Genomic DNA, 23,567 nt, shown 5'->3' with positions numbered 1-23,567 from the left:
GTTATATGGAAAGTGTTGGGGAACTGAAGTTCTCAGATGGCAAATGCTTTGGCCTTTTTGGAAGTTTCTGCCTTTAGCGTTTTCCTAGAACATCAACGTCCTCTGAAATAGCTAATTCCACCACCACCTCATCCCTGTCATCTCTACTGGTGTTCCTTCTATGCTGCTGGCAACAGCCTAATCCTTGATGGTGGGTCTAGCAGCAACTGTCCTGAGCTCAAGCAGAAGTGAACTGCTCTTTGAGCACTTACACTTTTTCAGTAGGGACAAAGCAGAGAAGTAAAGTGAGTGCACGCTTTCTTCTGTATGTTGTCATGCAGACTACTGCTGCTCAAGAACATTTCACAAATAGCAGTGTGGGAACTGGTGTGTTAGCAAGTGAACCTCCCCATCTTCCGGAACACCTTGAGACAAGACACTTCTCATTTAATTAGTCTTTATTGTTTGATCTTTAATTTTTCACCTCTGGTAAATAGCATGTTAAAAATGTCACTCATCTGCTATGATTGGGAAGTCTCTGTCATTTATAAACTGGTTGTTATTCTTATGGCATTGAGTGATAATAAGGAATTTTCTTACCTGGATAGTATGTGGCCAGAGCTACAACCAAGTCTTAGAACCTGTGTCAATAGCAAGATCACCAAGCTTTTAAGTACAGATGAGTTCCACAACAGAGGTACTTTCAAACTATGCTTAGAACTGAGAACTGGGTGCCAAGAGGACGGTAAACATTCTTAAGAGTCCATTTCTCAGTTCCTCATAGCTGCTGCTGTCCAGTATACCAGCAGTACTGTGGGCATTGGTCTCTGCTCTGTATAGAAAGGCCGGTTTATGACTGAGCTGGGAGCTTGGCTTCTATTTCATGCTTAAATTGCCTATAATGCACTGTCTGCCCTAATTCAGCTCTGCTGCTAGCACTGGTGTCTTGGCTGTAAACAGTCTGCTGTGAAATGGATTTCTCGTTAATACTGTGCCCCCTCTTGTAGCTAGAGGCTGTTCTGCTACAGAAACATTCCCCTGCTGCTCGCTCTCTGATGCTCTACAGATTTAACATGAGCCAGGTTCAGAACAAGGTTCACTACTGCCTACAGCAGGGGCTGCAATTCTACTATCACTCTCCCTTCCCCACTGCTGCTTTATGTACTGCTTAAATCCTCAGCTTTCACAAGACCAGAAAACTGAGGCCTGTGGTGCTAAGAGACCTGAAAATTAAGTACGTCTAAGAGTTGTGCCAGAAGGTGAGGGATTTAACCCTAAATACACATGACAGTGCTGCACATTTTGTTCTCAGACCACCTCTACAGCAGCCTTCAGGCTGATGGCAAAGATGAAATATAATCTCCTTTTCCCAAAGGAACCCTTCACAAACACACATGGTGCATCCTTACTCTGTACATCACAAGCTTCTATTTGTGGGTATATTTTGCTCAAGGTCCATTAGGAATGAAAGTGAGGGAAAGAGGATCCTGTGCATATAGAATTTGTAGCCTGCTCACCAAGTACTGCCTGCTGGAGCAGCAGAAAAACAAAGTCACACTGTCTTGCCTCTCTTAATTCTTGTAAGCATAAAAATTCAGCCTGTGGGAATCTGACATGAAACAGGTATGTTTAGAAAGCAATTTTTATTTACTCGAGTGTGTGTACAGCTTGATAGATTTGTCACGTTACATGATGACAAAGATGCAAAGGATAAAAAAAAAACTGGGTTTCTTGCAGTCACAACATGAAAAGTTTCTCAGCCTTAGAACAAGAACAGCAGATTTTGTACACGCTTGTCCTTACTTCTTCTTTCTTGAATAAGAGGCATCAGCATCCTGGAGTGAAAGGACATTAAATCAGCAATTTTCCCCCTTAAGTCCTTTTCCAACAGTGTTATTTTGCTTGAAAGAGTCTGTGACAGCAGGCAGGCAGTGTGGAAGGGAGGAAGTTTTATGCTGCTCAGGCCACCCTTCCCCCCCCCCTTTTTTTTTTCTAATTATGATTTCTTGCTGTTGGAGTACTTTGGTGTGGGGGTCTTGTACCAAGTTTGACAAAAATGCAGCAAGAAAAATACCATCTAGCAAGCAGCACTGCAAGCACAGAACACTGCACATCTGTCTTCAGGGATATAAACATTGAGTGAAGAGCCCTGACAGCAGCATTGCTTAATGGTTACGTGCTTGTTGGAAGAACTAGAGACAACCAAGGGAGATATTTTCAACAGCCTTCATTCCAAGCTGCATTAAATAATTTACACTTGTGCCTTCTATCACAGCTCTGTGTTAATGCTGAAGTCTGAACTCAGCCTGTGTGATGAAGATCAGAGCCAGACTTTTGGCACTACACAATGTTATGACTTCAGCACACTGTGATGTGACCATGCTGCAGTAATTCTAGACTACCAGGATGCAGCAATGGGGTCTGGCCTGGCATCAGCTGCGAGGGAAGCAAGGAAGGGAAAAAAAATAACTGGATCCAAAATGCAATCCCAACATTCCCCTGGCTAAAGGCAAGAAAAAAGTCAAGCAGAGAAATAAACTTACTATGCCACTCTTGAAGTTCTGTATCCTCTTCTTGCCCATCTTGTTCATCAGCCACCAGGCCCAGGTGGGTGCATACTGCCAGAGGTAGCAGACAGCCAGGTAGGGTTGGTCACTGATCCAGGCCTCCTTCAGGTCATTGGCTATGCTCACCAGAGTAAGCCGGACACAGCGGTCAGTTGGCATCTTGTGAGACTGATCACCACTGTTCTCTATGGACTGGAGGGCAGAGAGAGCAAGGAGGGATTAGAATTGGATCTCTGTGAGCCAGAGGGAGAGAAAGGGTCAGGCTCTGTGCAACAGACATACTCCTCCCACTTTCTTCAGGGTGCACAAGTAGAGTAACCCAGGCAGTACAGCAGAGACAGACTGGGGAACCCCATTCCACATGATCCTCTAGTCTCACACGTGTGCATAAAGCATGGCTTCTGCTTTACCATGAAGGAAACTCAGATTTATAGAATGGTTTGGGTTGGAAAAGACCTTGAAGATCATCTCTTTCCAAATCCCCTGGCACTGGCAGGGACAGTTTGCTCAAGGCCTCATCCAACCTGGCCTTGAACACCTGCAGGGAGTGGGCATCCATAATTTCCCTGGGCAAGCTGTTCCAGCATCTCACCACCCTCCTTGTAAAGAATTTCTTCCTAGTATCCACTTTAAATCTTCCCTCCTCAACCTTCAATTCATTCCTTCTCATCCTATCACTACAAGCACTTGTAAAAAATTCCTTCCTGGTTTTCCTCTAGGCTCCCTTCAGGTACTGGGAGGCTGCTATGAGGTCTCCCTGGAGCCTCCTCTTCTTCAGGCTGAACAGTTCCAACTCTTGCAGCCTGTCCCCATATCCTCTGATCATCATCATGGCGCTCCTCTGGATCCATTCCAGCAGTTCAATCTACCAGAGCAGGTTACCCATTCTGCAGCTAAGGGCTCTGAGACGCAGGAGCTTTTGCTGTCCCAAGCTGCCTACCTGTTACATGCTACAAATTACTCAGTAACCAAGTTAGTAGATGAGGCCACGTTCCCCATTAACTGATGTATCTTTGTTAGCTCTGCTCTGTGGGCAGCCATCTCAAGAGAAAAGCAACAGGCTTCTTCGGTGGCAGGGACACTCATCTTCAAAACCTGTCTACACGTATTGCTCAGTGAATGCAAGCCACAGCCTTCTGAGTTTATGTAAATTTCACTCCAGCAGTAACAGACCACTCTATCTATCTGTTCTTCCATTAGCAAAAGCAATTCTAACCTGGATTAGGCCTTCCTCCTGGGTCCTTTGCCATGCTGAATTCTGAAATGTTTGCTCAGCAAGCTCTCCAGATCGCTCTTTCACAGAGACAAGAAGTTTTGCGAGCCAAAAATCCTATCAGAACTCAATTCAACATGGAAGACTTAGCCCCTGCTTCCCTGTCCCTCCTCCCTAGTGGGCCTTCCTGAGCTTTAAATTGATGGAATTTAGGACAAATTACATTTTGGTGTATCACAGCAGCAATTTTTGCCAGCTACTTTGTTAGCTAGCCTTTGTTAAAAGCAATTGTGCAGTTGGAAGGTTTTGCTTTTTCTCCTTGAACAATCACTAACAAGGAAAGAATGCATGCCTCTCATCAGCTGACTCCAGTGGCTTTGCCAGCAGCCGCGTCAACCAAACAGGGGACATTGTGATTAGGGCAAACAAAAAGCTACCTGTGCAGAAAGGACAGCATTCTGTGGGCAGAACTGCATCCAGAAAATCCTGGCCTTTCCCCCAGGGTGGCCGGACAGTAACCCTGACTAGGCTTAGATTGTGTGTGTGTTAGAAGAGAGAAAGCATAACAATTCTCAAACTCTTATTTTCATTTGATACAGACTTGACACCACAAAGAATTACAACACTGTACATAGTTCTACATCTTCTTGGCAAGAAAATGTGGTTAGTGTTTGCTAGGAGGAACAGAAGAAAACCACAGAAGGATCACTGGCCCCACAGCAAAACTTTAAAGTTTAGAAGGTTGGATTTAAAAGAATCATAGAAGGACTTGATGATCTTAAAAGTCTCTTCCAACCAAATGCAACTGTTAACTGCCAAGTCCACTATTAAATCATGTCCTTGACTGCCACATCTTTTAAATACCTCCCAAGGTGTTTACTCCACCACTTCCCTAGGCAGCCTGTTCCAGAGCTTGGCAACCTTTTCAGTGAAATTTTTTTTCCTTACCTTCCCTGGTACAGCTTGAGGCCATTGTCTTTCATCCTATCATTTCTTACTTGGTCAAAGAGACAAACCCCCACCATGCTCCAATCTCTTTTCAGGTAGTTGTACAGGGTGATAAATTCTCCCTTCAGCCTCCGTTTCTCTAGGCTAAACAATCCCAATTCCCTCAGGTGCTCCTTGTAAAACTTGCTCTCTAGACTCTTCACCACCTTTGTTGCCCTTCTCTGGACACACTCCACCACCACAATGTTCTTCTTGTAGCAGGGGCTCAAAACTGCACTCAGTATTTGAGGTGTGGCCTCACCAGGGCCAAGTGCAGGGGTGAGCTCTCACTGCCTCAGTCCTATTTTAGATTTAAAAGGAACGATCACAACAGAACCAAGTCCTTACCTTTGCAAGGTTCTCCGTAAAGACGTTTTGTATAATCTTTGACTGCACAGGTCCTGGGCAGATGTTGATAATGCTTATCTCAGGGTAGTCAGTCAGCTCAGTCCGAAGAGAATTAAAAAAACCCTAGAAGAAAAGGCTAGAATGTGAAGATCTTCCTTTGCCTGTTTCCACACGTAGCAAGGTTTAACTGATTACGTATTTTCACACAAATTCTAGGCTGTAAAGACAACAGTATTACACTAAAAGCAATTCCTATTGCTTTAACTTTTCACACAATGGCTAACTGAACATTTCATCTGTAATTACAGATACTGATCTATAAACCACTAAGGAATCTCTCCCATACACAGTAACTTCTGTAAACTGCAGTCAGATTCTGCTGTCCCCAGCCTCATTGATTTAGAGCTGGAAGTGCCACCAATTCTAATAACTGCAATATTGTGTAAATTCTCTTTTGCAGGTGAATTGTTCTTTGTGGTGAGATTAAAGATTTTAAATTGCTTCTACTAAGTGGCACTGGTATTTGGTAAGAGGAGGAAAAGCTTTCACCATATTAACAAAAGGTGCACCCTAATATCTTACAGATATCTGTACCACAAGATTCTCTGCAGAGTTTGACATTTGCATCCACACAGATAGAAATCTTATTTCAGCTCAGAAATATGCTGAGTACCTAAGCAAAATTATCATTCCAGAAGCTGCAAGTATTTCTTTGATTTAATAGGACACAATTTTTGTATCTGTATCAATGTACATTTAAATAGCAACTATTCATAGGGAATGTGACCATTGCAGGACAGTGTTTCCTCACAAAGTTGATTGTGTAGAGCTATGATTTAGCAAATACACCATGTGTTACCTATGACCTGGTTAGTAACAGTTCCCTGTGTTTATTCTAATACACACTTTTGTGTCACAATAGTGAGCACAAGCTGATAAACTTCTCCAATTGTAATAAAACTTCCTAATTTGTGCTCCCATCTACCTAGGCAAGAGGGCTGGCTGACCCTGAGTTCTGAACTAAATTGCAGCAGGGCTAAAATCAGTAAGATCTGCTCCTCTGATTGCTGATACAATCCACTAAAGCCAGTGTCATGGGTTGAGTTGCACACCTATGACCAAGCACATAAGCTCTAATTTCCCAATTGCCAGACTCATTCCATCTTAGGTTGCCTATGGACTTTGCAGTCCTGTGACAATGCTTTTCTTTAAATTCAGGCAGAAGTAAACCCACATTTAAAGCAATAAAGGAACTTTAGTGCAAGAGGAAGAATCTGAGTATTTCTACTAAGCTCAGCCTCAAGCCAGCTCTAATGTACAAAGCGTGTGGAACAGGAACTGCTTTAAGCCATCTCTGGGCCTTTCCAGTGTAGTGACCTAATCATAGAAGATGCTGAAGAAGGTAAGGCTGAAATTACTTCTGCTATGGCAGAAACATTTAGAAGTCTCCCAGATAACCAGACACTGAAGAGAGCAGTGGTTGCTGCCCTGTGCAGTCCATGTGTTTACTAAACAAGTTACAGATTGAGCAGTAATTTGAAGGCCCCCCCACATACTACCATGAACTACAAGCAGAGGAAAGGCACATGATCTCCATAAACACCATCAAACCAGCTAAGACACTGCACCAGTGAGATCCAAACTTGTGGACTTGACTCTCAAACTTACAGCAGTCCCAGAACTGAAATAAAGGGTAACTTGATCAGTAGAACACTGCTATGAAGAATTCCAACTGACACAAATCAAAGCATGATTGTTTCAAGAATAGATTTTAATTCTTAGCAGAGTTCCTTCCTTTCTCTTTTAACTCCCATTTACAAGGTTTTCTTTTAAAAGGACAAAGGGGGGAAAAAATGAACAAAAGGTGTAATTGAGGTTGCAGCATGAACTGTGTCAGCTGGGGTAGACCCCAGGGCACAAATCAAACACCATAACAGAGGAATTCATGTCAGACAGATTAAATAACTGGTGGCCAAAGTGCAATCTTCACTTCAAGAAGAGCTTAGCATACAGGTTGATACATGCTGGGCAAACACAACAGGAGAAGCATCTATCTATGCCTGATCTTAGCTTTCCTCTGCCCTCCCCTTGAGCTATTTCCTCTTGGTCACCATTGGAGATGGGCTACTAGGCTATCTGAAGAGGACTGCCATTCCTACAGACTTCCTTCATTTGACTTGTCCTGAAGAAATTCATAGTTCAAGAAAGCTCTTCCAGTTTTGGAAAGTTTCATGCCCATGTCCAGACTGATAAGAGACTCTCAGGTGGAGTCTCTTCAAAATCTATACTGCAAAGAGCATGCTTTAAACACATGCAATTAGTATTTGCAGAATTACTGTGAAAGGAAGAAGAAATGAGGTTTGGATGCTGACCTGCCTACTGAGCAGAGACAGACACTTTCAAGGATATAAGCAGTTCAGTCAGCTTATTTTTCATTGATCCAGAAATTTTAGTTAACTGTCTCTTTAAAGCTTCATCCATGTTCTTTATCTTAACGTGAGAGCCAGAGTTCCGAGAATTTTAAGCAACATGTGAATTCCTTGTGCTCTGCAGCTAATTAGCCACGCTTAGTCCAACTACACCACACCCAAAAGATAATTCAACTGAAAGAATACTTAGTAAAGGAACATCAAGACAATTCATGCTTCTGCTCATTGCATTCTTCTCATTTAAATCAACTAGATTTAACCCAAAAGATGACCTCTAATAGGCAGTTTCACTGCTGCCACTCAAACTAAAAGCATCAGACCTCTCCCCACCAACAGAAAACTTTTTACTAGCAGAGGCCTACCACTGTCTTCTACATCTTCATTCTTTCAAGTATTTAGTGGCTTTGTAGTGTCAGCCACTTGTTACATTTGTGGTGGTGTCAGTCAAATTATCAGAAAGATATTGATCCCATAGATAAGCAGAATTATTTACTCTGTTCTTGTGCTTAAATCCAGCAGGGAGCAGGAAGATGCCAGTTTAAATCAGTACTGAGCACAGCTGCAGTTTATCTTAACTGAGATCAAAATGTACTCTAGCAGGAAGACAAACAGTGGTGCAAGACAAATATGTCTAGATACATTTACTAGTTAAACAAATGATTCTTTGATGATCCAGACTATCTTTTTTCTCCAGACACTTTTCTGAGCTCTGGTTTCGTATTTTTCTACACAAGCAAGACTACCTTCGAAAATTCTTCCCAAGAAATACAGAAAGTAAAGTGTCAGGCAGGAGGTAACTTTGTAAGACACTGCCAGGTTTTCACACCATGACAGGACTCTGTTGGAACGTCTCATTCAGATGTTCTCAGCTAGATGAGGAATTCCCATTTCTCCATGAGGTCTGTTTTAACAACCACTGCTCTCACTTTACTGTCCTAAAGATTTGCTGTGATCTTAAAACTCTCTGCAGTGACTTTTCCTCTGTAACTGAATCAAGGCAATGTCAGGGCTTCAGTATGCAACAGAATAATCTTCAGATTTAGCTATTCCTTCAGCTAAGGGCCAGAGGCTACGATCTTGTGTTTCACACTAGAACAGAACTACATAGTGGTTAGGTCCAACTAAGACAGTGTTTGAATTTTAGTCAGGAAAATAAATTACACTGGGAGCTGAGGTATTTCACAACACAGAGCAAATTAATTTTAAAGGACATTCAGAACCTGAGAAAGCTACATATGCTGTGTGTGATTTCTGGTGAGACTTGTGGTTTTAGCACAGAGTGAAGTCCTCTGCCACAAGACAATCTGATGCTGGTCTATTACACAAGGAGACTCATCTCAGAAATGTAACTTACCTGCAGAGCATGCTTGCTGGCACAGTACCCAGAGGCAAGAGGAGCTCCCATGATTCCCATCACACTGCTCACAGTAACAATCTTTCCTCTTCTCCTTTGGATCATGTGATTCAGGACATATTTTGTTAAAGAGATGGTACCTAGGTAGTTCAGTTCCATTATGGCACTAAAGACATCCAGGTTTGTATCCACAAACAGAGAGCGCTGGGAACGTCCACCATTGTTGATCAGAACATCAATCTTGGGAAAGATACAATAATAAAGGCATGTAACACACACACTGGCACTTCCTCAGGCAATTGTTTAAGCAACTGCTCTCAGCCCTCCAGGGATGTCTGCCATACACAAACCAGACCTATCAGCAGTTGCTGTCCTGCCATACACTTCCTCTTTGCATCAAGGCTGGCTAACTTCAAGCCGAGTTAAAGCAGGAATGCCAATATTTGATGCTAAACAAGGTTAACTCCTCATACAGGAACACTGGAAGCTGCAAAGGTTTATTTCAAAGAACATTTTCTAACCTCACTGCGCTGTAGCAAGCAACACTTCATTCTCAGATTCTGCAAGGTGACCTCTAAAAATATGTTTTGTGTAAAATCGGAAAACAATTGGAGCAAAGAACAGAAAAACTAAATCTGTTACCAGTAATTTAAAATGAGAGGAAATGGCCTCAAGTTGTGCGGGGGGCAATTTGGATTGGGTATCAGGAGAAATTTGTATACTGAAAGAGTGGTCTGGCTGGAACAAGCCACCCAGGGAGGTGGTAGAGTCACCATTCTTGGAGGTGTTTAAAAATAAATAAATGTGTAGACATGGCACTTCAGGACATGGTTTAACAGCCATGGTGGCATTAGATCAATAGTTGGAGTCAATGATCTTAGAGGTCTTTTCCAGCCAAAACAATTGTATGATTTCACTGCACAACTGAAATACCCATGAACTAATGAAAAACCTTGAAGCTCTGCAAGGTGTCTAATGTTAGTTACACCTGACTGCTGCTTCCTTACTTTAGCTCCATACTTTGGACTAGCAATCCAGATAACTATGCACAAAACAAGGAAGGCCTGGTGTCCAGTCTGTCATATGCCTCTGAACCCAAGTTACATCCATTACTGAAACTACAGAATAAAGGTTCTGACTTTCATACACTGTTTTAAGCTCTAAAAAAGCATCTGAGGATTGTCCCAGTCAATCCAGAGCTGTCAAGGAAGTGACTTTTCAGTTCTTGGTAAAGATCAGTGACTATCTGTTCATTGTTGCATACCGAGCAGCCGCAAAAGCCTGCTGACACCCAGACACAAGCAACAGAGGGGATGAAAATTCAGGTACTTTTGGGCAGGTTTAATACTGAAACTTAAGAAAGGCGTACGCGTTCATGAATTTACCACAAGAGAAGTGCAATACAAACATAAATGCAGGAGTAGGACATAGGGAAGTCAAAGGAGTTTAATCCCAGACGCACACCTTACCTTGCCAAAATACTTAAGAACAGCGTTGGTTGCAGCTTCATGAGAGCTTCTATCAGTCAAGTCAAGACGCAGAACAAAGATATCTTTTTCACTCAAGTTGCTAATCTCTAAAAACAACCACAAAGTGAATAGGAACCAGTAAAACTCCTGATAAAACAACCATGGGAAATGTAATCTGCTTCTAAACATCACATTACACCAAAAGAATACCAAAAACTGTAACATTAAGTTGGAAATAAAATGCTTGCTTTGTTTTTTCAGTTTGATCTCCATTTTCAGTCTGCTCCTACCAAGCCTTTCTTTTCTCATCATTATGTTTTTGCTTGTGAAAAGTAACAGGCTTGTGTAGCACAATACAGACAATTCAATTCTCCAAGTTATTTTCCATAGCTAAGTGTAACAGATGACAGGATACTGAAGTTTTTCAGAGAGGCATTCAGAAACTCAGCATATTGGCAGCCTTGACATTTTGCTTGTGTGTTAACAGGCCAAGCATGTTTCTTCCTGACAACAGGACAGTATAATTTAGACCCAAATCGCTACAATAGGTACATGAGTAGCTGTGAGACGAAGTCTAGACAAACAAGATTATTGGAGGAGGTAGAAGGAGAAGGTTGTTGCTTAATTGATAGCTTTTAACATATCCACCTCCTGAAATAAAAAGTCAGCTGTCATCAAGATCAAGCCTTCATGGTGGGTGTTTCTACCACTGTCTCTCCAGAGCAACTGACCTTTTCCATAGAAAGTATTTCCTGAGCAGTGATTTGTTACCCTGGGGTTTTGGGGCAGATGACTCACAAAAATAAAATCTTCCATGTTTATCTTTTCAGGGTTTTAACTACATAACATGATTTTTGTAACTTTATTTATACTAAGTCTCATAGTACTATTTTTGTTTCTAAACTGATTCCTAGCCACAACTAAGTGTTCCTGCTCCTCTTTAACCAGCTGCACTCTCCAGAGAGCCTAAGGCTCTGAGATTTTTATTACTACTTCTTTCATATACAGATAAGGTTGAACTTTGTCTTTACAGTGATGTACAAATAAAGAGGCTACTTAAATCCATAAACTGCCTCTGTTCAAAGGTCACTAGTATTCAGGTAACGGGTTAAAATAAACCCACCTGTCTGGTTTAAAGCTACCAATACTTCCAGTCCCTCCATGTGCATCTTTCCAGCTATTTCTTTCAGAAACACATCAGTGAACTCTATGAAGTTTATACTGTCCTATCAGAGACACACCTCTACCTCATGCCCCCTCAAGCAGATTTGCCGAGTTGAAACCTGCTGAGATATGGAGTGTTTCTACCATGGATTAACAAGACCACATGGCCAACCCAGCCAACAAAGCTACACAGGAGGGAAAGAAAAAGGCAGAGGAAGAGGCACAGACTGTTAATAATGAAGGAAGGAAGTAGTCTTACATGTGAAGAACCTCTGAAGAACCAGAGGCCTAGTTCTTTTAGATCAACCAGATGTACCATCCGATTTCCACCCTCAAACCATACACCACTGTCCTTACTTCTTTTCTAGGGAGAGGGATCCTCGCTCTTGTCACCCCTCAGATAGATGTTGCAAAACATCAAAACATTCTTGCTACTTTTTCTGAACTTCCTTCTACCATCCACTCACCTCATTGGTTTCCTGGCAGATGACCAGAACTGGACATGGAGTTGAAGGCAGGTACACAATTCTATGTTTCACTTTATACACTGTCAGAATTATGTTCTCTATTTCTTTCACTGATAACTCCTAATATGCCACTTCTTTATGCCTGCTACCAAACTGATGGTTTTAAGGCAAAACAAAATTCCTCTCACTAACAGGGTTTAATTTTGGGAGGATCGTATCAATGCTTATCAGTATCTAAAGGATGGGTGTCAAGAAGATGGGGCCAGTCTCTTTTCAGTAGTGCCCATAGGATAACAGGCAATAGGCACAAACCAGAACATAGGAAGTTCCACCTAAAAATAAGGAAAAAACTTTACAGTGAGGGTGACACAGCACTGGAGCAGGCTACCCAGAGAGGTTGGAGTCTCATTCTCTGGAGACTTTCAAAACCCACCTGGATGTGATCCTGTGCAATCTGCTCTGGGTGACCCTGATTTAGCAGGGTGGGGTTGGACTAGATGCTCTCCAGAGGACCCTTCCAATCCCCATCACTCAGTGATTCTATGAATTAAAATAACACAGAAAAACACTTGGGAACAAGTGGGAGACCTTATCTTACAGCTCACAATGCTAGCATGTGTAAGTTAACATCCCTCAGTGAAGTGTCTCCAGCTGCAAAGTGAACTGCACAAACCTTCATATGCAGCACATCTACAACCCAGCACTCAAAGCTCGGTCTACCCAGAACAAAGGCCACTTTCACACAGCTATGCAACTGTGAAACAGTATCTTCTGGAAGGCTTTTGAAGTCTCCTTACATAGGAGACTTTGCACTCCATGGCTTCACATTAGGATCAAATGACCCAAGCAGTAGGTCTTCTACCTGACATTTTCTTTTTGGGCAATCATGGGCTGCTTCTTCCCTGTCGGTGGGTCATTAAGTTCAAGTTACTTTTTAACTAAAACACAGTTAAAATTACCCAAGGCCGACTTGGTTTTTTGAAAGACAGCTGCCTAACTAATGCTGGCTTAGAATGATATTTTGTTGTTACCACAATATCACAGTGTATTAGAGGCTGGAAGGGGCCTCAAGAGATTATCAGGTCCAACATCAAAGATTCACCTCCTTTCCCCAGAGGATTTCAGATCAACTCTTTCCAATACATGTTAATTCAAAACAGCAGTTTCTCTTAACAATACTCAGCCCTTCAGCACTTCCCTTCTCTCTTTTATCTCCATCTAGTATGATGTTGTTTAACAGAACATGAGCTTTTAGCAGAGGCTGAACAACATGACCTCCTGAGGTCAATTACCATGGAAGTCTATAATTTATAGATTGTTTGGCCTATCTATATTTAAATCATATTTGAGCCTAGTCAAAGCAAGAAATACACTCTCCATTACTGGTGAAATTCAACTCATGTTGCAGAATGCAGTTGGGGAATATACAGAAGCTACTTGCAGGCACCATGTAAGTTATACAAGTTGTTTTCTCCTATGGAGAAACATTGAGCTGGCCTATGCATGACTCAACAGGTATTGCCATAGCTTTTATGATACCTTCCTTCTCTCTCTCTTTTTTAGCTTTTAAGCAGTGTAAAATGCATAAACAAGTAAGATAGGGTGGTGTCTCTGAGTTTTGAACAGAAGAAATGTGCTTGCTTCTGACATTACCATGAAAATTATCCAGTTAAGTTGCCAGTGTATAGAGCATTTACAGCTGGCACATTAAAGTCTATCAGCTCAAATTATGCCATATAATTCAGCCAAATTCACACTCATGTCATGTCACATGTTGCAGCTTAATCTCAATCCGCCCCACACTACTCAAACCTCTTGAACCCAACTGTGAAAAGCCGACATGCAGGTGGCAGCAGGGACAAGATGCCCAGGAAGCATGGGGACCCAAATGCTGAAGCATGCAGGGATGCAAACAGGAAGATTAACACTCAGGTAGAGTTGAAAGTCATGACGAATGTGAAAGGCAACAAAAGCTTCAGCACCAACAAAAGGCAGACCAAAGACAGAGTGAGCTCACTGGTGAACAAAGACAGTGAAAAAGTGATAAAGGGCACAGAAAAACAGGAGGTCCTCATTTGCCTTCTTTGCCTTAGTCTTCACTGGCAAGATCTCCTCTCAGGTGTCCCACACTCCTGAGGCTGGACTCCAGGGGAAAGAAATACTACCAACATCACAGGAAGACCAAGTTATGGAAGAACTGCAAAGATAAGCAGGCCAATATATACATGCAAGGCTTAAAAGAGCTTACCTCACTCCTCTATGGAAGGTACTTGGTAACTGGCATATAGCTCCCCAGCAATTAAACCAACAGGCACACAGCCTAACCTCAGTCTTTGGGAAAATTATGTGGCAATTACTCCTGAAAGCCATTTTCAAGTACAGGAAGGACTGTGGAAAGCCAGCACAGATTTAACAGAGGCATTCACCCACTGACCAACTTAATTGCTTTTTGTGATGACTGGCTCTGTGGACAAGAGGGGAGCAGTGGATGTCCACCTTGACCGCACAGCTCTCTTGAAGCTATATTGGAGAATTACAAGAGGTCTGGATGACTGGATTACAATGCATGTGAAAAATAGGCTGGACCACAGGGCTTGAAGAATAACAACCAACCATTCACAGTCTAACTGGTGGCCAGTTTTAAGTGGTAACCCTTCATTAATGACTCCAATGGTGCAACAAAACACAAGTTTTGAGCACATTTCTAGTTAAGATAAAGTTTAGTGGAGCAGCTGCTATGCTGGAGGGGAGGACTGCCATTTAGAGGCATCTTATCAAGCTGTAGGTACAGTCAGAGAAACCTCACCAAGCTCAAAGTCAAATGCAGAATTTCACACCTGTGACAGAACAATGCCATGCAGTACTGCCAGTCAAAGTCCAAATGGCTACGAATAAGCTCCCCAAACAAGACCTGAGGTCCTAATGGAAGGACAACAGCAAGCTGAACATAACTCAATGAGCTCTAGCAATTATCATTGCTAGTGGGCTACATTAGCAAAAGCAGACAGAGGGAAGTCGTTTTTAAGTGCCTGCAGTTTAATATTGCATCTAGAGTACTGTGTGCAATTCTGGACCACCTTAGTTGAAGGCAAATACTGATAAATTAGAGACAGTGCAGTACAGGGCCACTGAGACGGTTAGCGAGTCTAGCACACATGATAATCAAGCAAAAGGGTGGGAAGCTGGGTTGTGCAGGGTTACAGCTCCTGCCGGTCTATCCAGTGTTATCAGTTTTGCAATGACAGCAAAGGGCCACTGACACAAATCCAGTTGTATGCTTTTGCTGAAAACTAAACACTACATCATACAGCAGTGGAATTTTACTATAGCCACCAATGAACCACAGTGTCAACTCAGGTCCTTTGCTTGCTTTTGAAGGTATGTACATGGCTTCTTTTCTGAAGCATCAGAAAATAGAAATAAGGAGTTGTGCATTTTTTTTAAGCTCCTTGATAGATTTTTTTAGCAGCCCACTGCAACTTTTAGGTTTCTAGAAATGTTTAGGTGCTAACCCAAAATAAGCATCACTTTTCACCAGTATTCATTCCAAGTAAACTGTAGACATTCTGTCAACATTACCAGGAAAGTGAGTGTCACAATATACTGCGTATAAAATATGGCACACTGACTTACCGAGGATATATAAAGTCCAAAAAAGACATAATGTTAAACACGTTCAAAACTTCTATTTATCAACATGGACTAACTGTTTATCCCACTTGCTGTCAATCCAGAAAACAGAGGGAATGAAGCCAGACTACTGACTCAGCAGGCATGTGAAAGATAACTGAAATAGAAATATTCCACTTAATATTTGATCCTCCTGATCTACAGGAGAGCCTCTTTCTTGTGCTTGCTCTGAACAACTTTTTCTGAGCATTTCTGTTCTCCTTTTCAAAACGGAAAGTCAGTTGTCTGCCTGTAAGATGCACAAGTATGAAGGAAGAAGAGTAGCATGGAGCTACATGGTTTGGTTCTTAATAGGATGATACCCCTCAGATTTGTTCCTGCATTCCCCACAGTATTTATGCCTTTTCTTAATCTAGTATCTTACGAGAGCACTTGAAATTGCTAATTAGGTTTTTAGGTAACACTAGCTTATGAAGCAACTTGTAATGCAAGTCTAGACAAAGGCCTCTCACTCATGAAAATACAGGATTCAAACATACAGTGGAGTTATGTATGAAGTTTACTTTCACCATTAAATTTATTCCTGTGATATGCAGGCTAGCACTTCTGTGACAACTCCATCACAGCAGGAGTGGAACTGCTTGAATGAAGTGGCAAGCTGTACTTACGAAGGCATTTCTTCTTCACTCTTTCCAGCTCATCCTCTCTTCTTGCTGAGATGGCAAGTAAGGCTCCTATCTTGGATAGCTGGTAAGCCAATTCTTCTCCAATTCCACTTGAAGCTCCTGTCACCCAGACAACTTTGCCACGCAGTTCAGTTTCTATCAAAAGAGTTGAGACAGTAGTTCACACATTGCCGGGGCCAGTAAACATTTAACTCACTGCTGGGGTCCTGCTAGGGTCTCATCTGATACTGTTTAAGAAACATGCTCAATTTTTTGGCTATTACAAATCCTGACTTCCTTATTTTTTTGGTCACATGCAGTTGTGAAATCATTCATAGCTCTTCATTTGCCACTTGAACTTTGTTCCAAAGCTAATCTGAATAAACATTGACTGTCTACCTGATGAAAGAAATCTGATTGCATTTCTGCAAGCCATCCACACAAGAGCCTCATCAAACAGAGCTTCAGATGAAAGGGGAGAATTCTTGGAAACAACAGGAAACAGTTATGGTAGTGCAAATCCAAACAAAAGCCTACGCAAATCTTTCCCAATACTGTTCTACTTCAAGAGTGTTCCAAAGTAATTGTCAACACTGAGAAGTTTAGTGAAGCTCAACAAGGCCAAGTGTAGAGTCTTGCACCTGGGAAAGAACAACCCTACGTATTGGTATAGGTCAGGGACTGACATGTTGGAGAACAGTGAAGGGGAAAAGGACCTGGGGGTCCTAGTGGATGGAAGGTTGACCATGAGCCAGCAAAGTGTTCTTATAGCTAATAAGGCCAAAGGCATTCTGTATTAGAAGGGGTGTGGTTGGTAGGTCAAGAGAGGTTCTCCTCCCCCTCTTCTCTGCCCCAGTGAGGCTGCACCTGGAATATTGTGTCCAGTTCTGGGCCCCTCAGTTCAAGGACAAGGAACTGCTTGAAAGAGTCCAGTGCAGAGCCACAAGAATGGTAAGAGAGTGGAACATCTTCCTTATGAGGAGAGACTGAGGGAGCTGGGGCTCTCTAGCTTGGAGAAGAGGAGGTGGCCTCATTAATGTCTATAAACATGTAAAGGATGACTGCCAAGAGGATGGAGTCAGGCTCTGCTCAGTTATGCTCAATGACAGAACAAGGGGCAATGGGGGGAAGTTGAGGCATAAGAAGTTCCATGGAAATACAAGGAAAATTTTTTTCACTGTGAGGGTGACAGAACACTGGAACAGGCTGCCCAGTGGGGCTGTGGAGTCTCCCTCTATGGAGATATTCAAGACCTGCCTGGATGCATTCCTGTGTGATCTGGTATAGGTGATCCTGCTCTGGCAGTGGGGGTTGGACTAGATGATCTTTAGAAGTCTCTTCCAGCCCTTAACATTCTGTGACAGAAGAAAATTCTCTGAAGAAAGACAGTTAATCATAACAAAGCAAATGGGTGTTCATCCCCTCTTGTATCTGCTGCAGGTTAGTTCCTGCATTGGCTGAAGCACAGCACACAGAGTTCCTAAGGTGCAAGCTCATGTATACATTTCCTGTGTATTCACAATTCCTGCCCAGGCATGCTTTTTAACCTGTAATAAAAATAATAGTATCTTACTCTTTTTACTCCTCTGCTTACATGCCTGTTCCCCCTTGTTTTCTTTCATCCCTGCTCTATGATACACCTGGATACTGGGAAAAGGCTGAGCTTTCCAGGTACACATCCAAAACTCAAATACAACAGATGGATGAAAACCACCCATTTAATTCTAGAATATTTTCTAAGACTGAATGATCACTAATATCAGAGCACTTTCCAGAATATAACATTGTCTAACACCTGCATGTATTCTTAAAGATCAGGTTTTTGGTGAAAATCTGACCCACATAGCCATAGCACTGACAGGAACGCTTCCTTCTGTTTCTTAGGGTTGTACAGAAGAGTATTCCACCAGTGTCTAGCCAACCAAAAACCTTCCATGGTGTAATTCAAATGGCAAAGCCAAATTCAGCTCCTGAGACTTAAAGGTAGCTCTATTCTATAAAAGGCCAAAACAGGGTTTTCCAGCTCACTGAAACTAACCCATTTGTTTAATGTAACAAAAGTACTTCTATTTCACTAGGACAGGGGCTGGGACTGCTTTTGCTTCCTGATTTACTTCCTGGTTCTCCCTATACCACACAGCTTTAAATTTCTACTTTCAGAGTCTTAGTGACATAAATCCCATGAAGCGATCAGCACCAAAACTTTCCACCCTTGTGGCAAGAGCAGAGAGCACTCAAGACTACCAGAGCTCATCTGAATCTGTGGGACTGGCAGAGAGTATTATTTGTCTTTTTTTTTAAGCTGACTGTATTTTTTGCCAAAGAAAAATCCCTCCTAAAAGCATGCTTTGGTAGTTTAGGGTTGTTTGGGGGTTTTGCTTGCTTTTAAAAACATTAACAGCAACAACAGTCACTTCCCAAAGCAAAGATGTATTCTAGGGTTATGAACTTGGGAGATGCTGAAGTTGTAGGAATAACCATTGTATTAACCATTACATCAAATGGCTGCTGCCTCTAAAGCTTATTTACACTCTTTTCCGACAGTTTTTTCCAAAATGTTACCAATTCATTGAATTAACCACAAGAAATGTTGGAGTTTATCTCTCTGGCTATATTTTGCTTTAGCAGAAAATCTGTATAGACAGACACTACACAAACAGAACACACAGACATGCTTTCAACCCTGCTTACCACACTCATCTCCTCTTGCTACTGAAAACAAATCCACTTCCTCCTACCACTCAGTTTCCCTGTTCCCAACCTGTCTTGGGCAGCTTCACTGCAGTTATTCAGGATCTTGTTCTGTGAACAGAATAATTAGCTGAGATAAGGAGACTTATCCACCAATTCCCCAGTGCCAATAGTTACCAAGCAGTGAGCTACTGGGAGTTAACATAATGGAAAACCTAGTTCAAATGCCATTGTAGAACATGTATCAGACCACCAGCTTGTTCCAGAATAAATGTCCTGTTGTTACTGGAAATAAATTTAAACATTAACTATGACAAATTAAAAAATGAAAGCAGATTATACTTATCACTAACCATTAACTACTGTGTTACAAGGCATAACAAATGAGATGTTGAACAGAGCAGTATCACAAGTAATCCAGTAAGTGTTTTCATACCTCTGTTTGGCACCTTAGACCAAACATTTTATAGCTCCTGGAACGTGAAGTTACCATGCTATTTGATTTGTAGAAAAAAAAAATTGAAGTGGGGAGGTTTACAGCAGCACATCCTCCCCACAGCCCTGAAGAATCATACCATTATTGCCAGCTTTAAAAGTAGGCTTTCACATACATAGGTTGTCATATGCAAAAGGATCCTCCTTAGCTTGCTAATATTACTCTGCCTGTGGAAAAAAACAACTGTTTAGGGTGACTGCTGCTCAGTTCATTAAACACAACACATGAAAAAGTCACCCAGCATCCTTGTCTCCCGACCACACATATTTAGAAGATGGGATGCAATCCAGCATCTGCCAGTGACAAAATCCAGAAGTGAATTCTCCCTCAGAACTGAATCATTGAAATGGAACCAATCTTACCTATATTAAGGCCTTTCTTCATAGTTATAGTGTACAGCACAAAAGAAAGAAACATGAGATCAGTCTGGTTTCTGGTAAGCATTTTTATGTCCAAAAACTTTGGCATCCAGAACAGTGTTGTAGAAGTGATAACATAATATAATGATTGCAAAAGTGACAGCTCCCATAACAGCTTTAAATGAAAACTGATTTTTTCCCATGGGATCCACACATTGCATATTAAAGCATGTTATATTATGTGCACAATAAAGGCAAGAGGAAAAGGGAGGGCAAACATGTTTTCTAGTGGTCATCCCTCCTGTTTTCCTACCTGAACAGTTAGCTACAGTTAGGATGGCTGGACTATCAGCAAAATGCCACTTAAATGAGACCATTTCAGCTACGTATCTTAGCACTGAGGCTGGGAAATAGAAGTAGGGGGAAAGTAGTTTATGTTGAGTCACTAACCCTGGATGTGTTTAAAGCTTGTTTGGATGCACTGCTTGGTGATACGGTTTAGGGGTGAACCTTGTAGAGTAGGTTATGAGTTGGACTTGGTGATCCTGAGGGTCTTTTCCAACCTGAATGTTTTTGAGATTCTGTAATTCTGTCTTATTCTTCTTATGTTAAAACAACTACATTAGAAAATGACTACATTAATGTCTATACAGGAACTTTTAGAGACTAGCTAAAAGGTTTCAAATAAGACTGAAGGCAACACTATGTTGACCTGACAGCTGCTATATTTTGACATGAATTGTAAATAGAACCCTCAGGACAAGTTTCAATTCTCTTTGAATTAGTCAAGATTTAGTCTTTCCATTATCTTTGAAAAGTCCACATACAAAGTTTTGGTTTTTTTTTTTACAGGAAGGGAGCTACAATAAAATTTTGGGCTGCATATCCAAAGAATTACAGAAGACTGCTCATATAGACTTAAAATTTTCTGTTTCTTGGAGATTTATTATTTGTGCATCTCTTCTGTTCTCTTCTCCAGTATATGGACAGGCACTTAAGCAGTACGCTTATACTGAAAACAGAAGACAGAGTTGTCCCCTCAAGCCCTTCCTAATGCCAGCCTTCATCTGCACCAAACCATGGTCTCACACTCAAACTGCCCTGGGCAGCCTGGTCTAATTGAGGACATCCCTGCTGACTGTGGGGAGGTCAGACCCTTTTGGCCTGGACCATTCTATGATTCTCTCACTCCACGTTCCCCCCAGCCACACCTTCACAATCCACCATCATTCAATGCAGTTCTATATCCCTATATCAACCCAATATCCATTTTCATTTTCCACATGGGACAGGCCTATAGTGTCCCTTGTCACATCTTTCAGATCAGCCTCTTCCCCTGACCAGTCAGACACAAACAGGAGCTCTCTGCTTTTATCTCAGCCACCCACACTAAGCACAGCTCCCAGCAGCCCCATATCACCATTGCCGGCTAAGCTAAGGGGGCAATATGTGGCTCTTCTGATCAAGCCTCTATTAAGCAACTACACCCTATGGTTTTTTAAAGATCTTTGTCATGTAGGGGGAGGAACTGTAGGCAAATTACAAAGATCAACATGAGCAAGAGTTGGAAATCTGATGGCATTTTACTGAAGTTTTATACCCACAGGTGTCACAAGCAGCACCTTACGGAACAGGGGTAGAGAACCACAGGCAGCAGTCGTGTGGTGCTGTTCCCTTGTGCCTTTCAGACAGCTCTCATTAGAGGAAGCCCATTTAATTTAAACATTAATATCCGTGTTTATATCATTGCAAACATCTCTAGCACTACTGTGAAACTGAGATCTGCTTGAACATGTCAGAGCACAGTGCAGAAGTTGCTAAAACCATTGCGACCTTTCCTCCGACGCTGTCCCAGAACCCCACGCTCCCCAGGCGGACTCAGTTACTCCACATACCGATTACAGACGCGGCTCTGCCCAGAAAACACTGCAAAGCAACCATTTTGGGGCCAAATAAGCCAGCCCTCGCCACGGATCTGCTGGAGCTGACCGCTGCTGCGAAACTGCTTTCAGAGAGCTCCTTTAATGACATGAGTCTTTTACTACCACACGCCTTGCACACAGGTACACAGGGCAGGAAAATTAAGTTACTAAGGTTCTGTCTAGGGACAAGCCCGTGAGGCAGGTGCCGGGGGGCTGGTTCTACCCGACTGAGGTGTTAGCTCAGCCCCGTCCCTGGCGTCCCCTCTTCTACCCACAAAGCACCAGTCCATTTCCCCTCACGGCGCCCCCCCAGCGACACCAATTCCCGCTCCAAGCCCCCGGCCACCACGTCCCTCTCCGCCGGCAGGTTGGCGGCTGCTGGTGGGCGACTTTACCTGGCTTCTTCCCCCGCCACTCGGCCCACAGCACTGTGAGATCGCCATCGGCCCACAGCCAGCGGAACAGCTGCACCAGGGCCAAGAGGGCTCCGCCCGCCAGCGCTAGGCACAGCGCGCAGCCCCACGCCATAGCCGCTCACTCCCTCCCGCCCTCGCCCTGCTGCTTGCTTTTATTCGGGGCCCCGGCGCACTGGGGGCCGCCCTCGCTTTGCTTGAAGCCAAACGCCTGCCCCACGCCAGGCCAGCGCCGGCCTCTTCCCCGCCTCCCCTTTCGCCATCGCTCCGCAGGCAGCTCCGTTCTGTTCCCCACCCAGCTTCGCCGTTCGTTGCCCTGTGCTGCCCGGTCCTGAGGCCGCCCCGGGAGCCCCACGGTGCTGGGGCTGGCGCAGTCAAGGCTGCGGTGATAAGCGTTGGGTTTGTAGGGAAAAGGGCATGCATGTGATGGTCGGTTTCTGGGAATGGGGCCCTCATATTTTCCCTCCTGGATGTATCCCCGAGGGCAAAGGAGACTTCTCAGCCTTTGGCGCTGACTGCTGCACACCCCTGGGCACTTCTAGGGTGGGTTTGGTTCTGGTGTTCAGAGATGAAAAGCCAGTGCCCACCTTCCTGAAGAGAGCCTCACAGAGAACCAGCAATGCCTTTTCCTCCCTCCTCCACAGCATCTGTCCAGCAGCCCCCAGCCCACCTGCAGTCACCCCTGGCCTTTGTCACAGGCCAGATGCATCCCTTGTGCAGGAGGCAGCAGCTCGTTTCTCAGCATGGAGGTCATCCCCACCTAGGTTTCCCCAGTGATGCTACGCTTGGCCATGCATCCACCTGCCAAGGCAAATTCAGTTCGGGTATACACTCACTCTGGCCAGTGTTTCAGACCTTGGGTTTAAACTCTCAACATGTGGTGTATGCTCACAAGGGCTAAAAACGCAGGGACTGGCCTTTCTGGACGTTGCATCACTCTCATCTACAGCTCTGCACCATAGATTTGCTAGTGCTTATGTGCATAGGTGAAAAAAAAATGCAACTGTCTTCATGTTACCAACCTTTCACAGCAGGAGGTAAAAGGGGAGCCCGTTTTAATTCCTGCCTCTTTGTCACTCAACATAAGTGTATGCAGAGCTCCTGTAGGACAAGCCACACAGTTGTTCAGCCTGTTCCCAAAATTTCACAGGCTAAGGCCACTCATCTATCAGAAGACTTGGCCACACTTACCCTGCACAGCTGCCTGCTCTGTCCCAGCTCCACATGGATGTCTCAAGGATTCATGAATCAACTCCTGAATTGCCACCAAAAAAAAAAAAAAAAAATCATTACAGCTTTCAAAAGCAAAATACTGCCATGTTTTACCTTTAAAACTTTAGGTTCTGACTGATTTTTAAGCAAAACAGTCAGAACCTCATTCAAATAACAAGGAAAGGTGACAGAAAATTACAAA

At 43.1% G+C, this 23,567-nt stretch overlaps 1 protein-coding gene across 1 annotated transcript; it reads right to left on the bottom strand.

The window, feature by feature from the left end:
• Window positions 1-1,605: 1,605 nt before the first annotated feature.
• On the bottom strand, window positions 1,606-22,287 carry DHRS7 (dehydrogenase/reductase 7). Its single transcript, XM_068148957.1, has 7 exons — window positions 22,136-22,287; window positions 16,276-16,428; window positions 10,347-10,453; window positions 8,878-9,117; window positions 5,095-5,217; window positions 2,523-2,738; window positions 1,606-1,814 (listed from the first exon to the last, which is right to left on the bottom strand). Exons 1-7 carry the CDS (start codon window positions 22,266-22,268, stop codon window positions 1,779-1,781), a joined length of 1,008 nt encoding a protein of 335 aa, XP_068005058.1. The 5' UTR covers window positions 22,269-22,287; the 3' UTR covers window positions 1,606-1,778.
• Between the last annotated feature and the right edge of the window lie 1,280 nt (window positions 22,288-23,567).

Source organism: Melanerpes formicivorus, unplaced genomic scaffold, assembly GCF_026170545.1.
Source record: "Melanerpes formicivorus ecotype bairdi unplaced genomic scaffold, bMelFor1.0.p_v2 SCAF_17, whole genome shotgun sequence".
Taxonomy (NCBI): Eukaryota; Metazoa; Chordata; class Aves; order Piciformes; family Picidae; genus Melanerpes; species Melanerpes formicivorus.
Note: the sequence above shows the minus strand (reverse complement) of the source record. Positions and strands in the feature narration are given on the sequence as shown.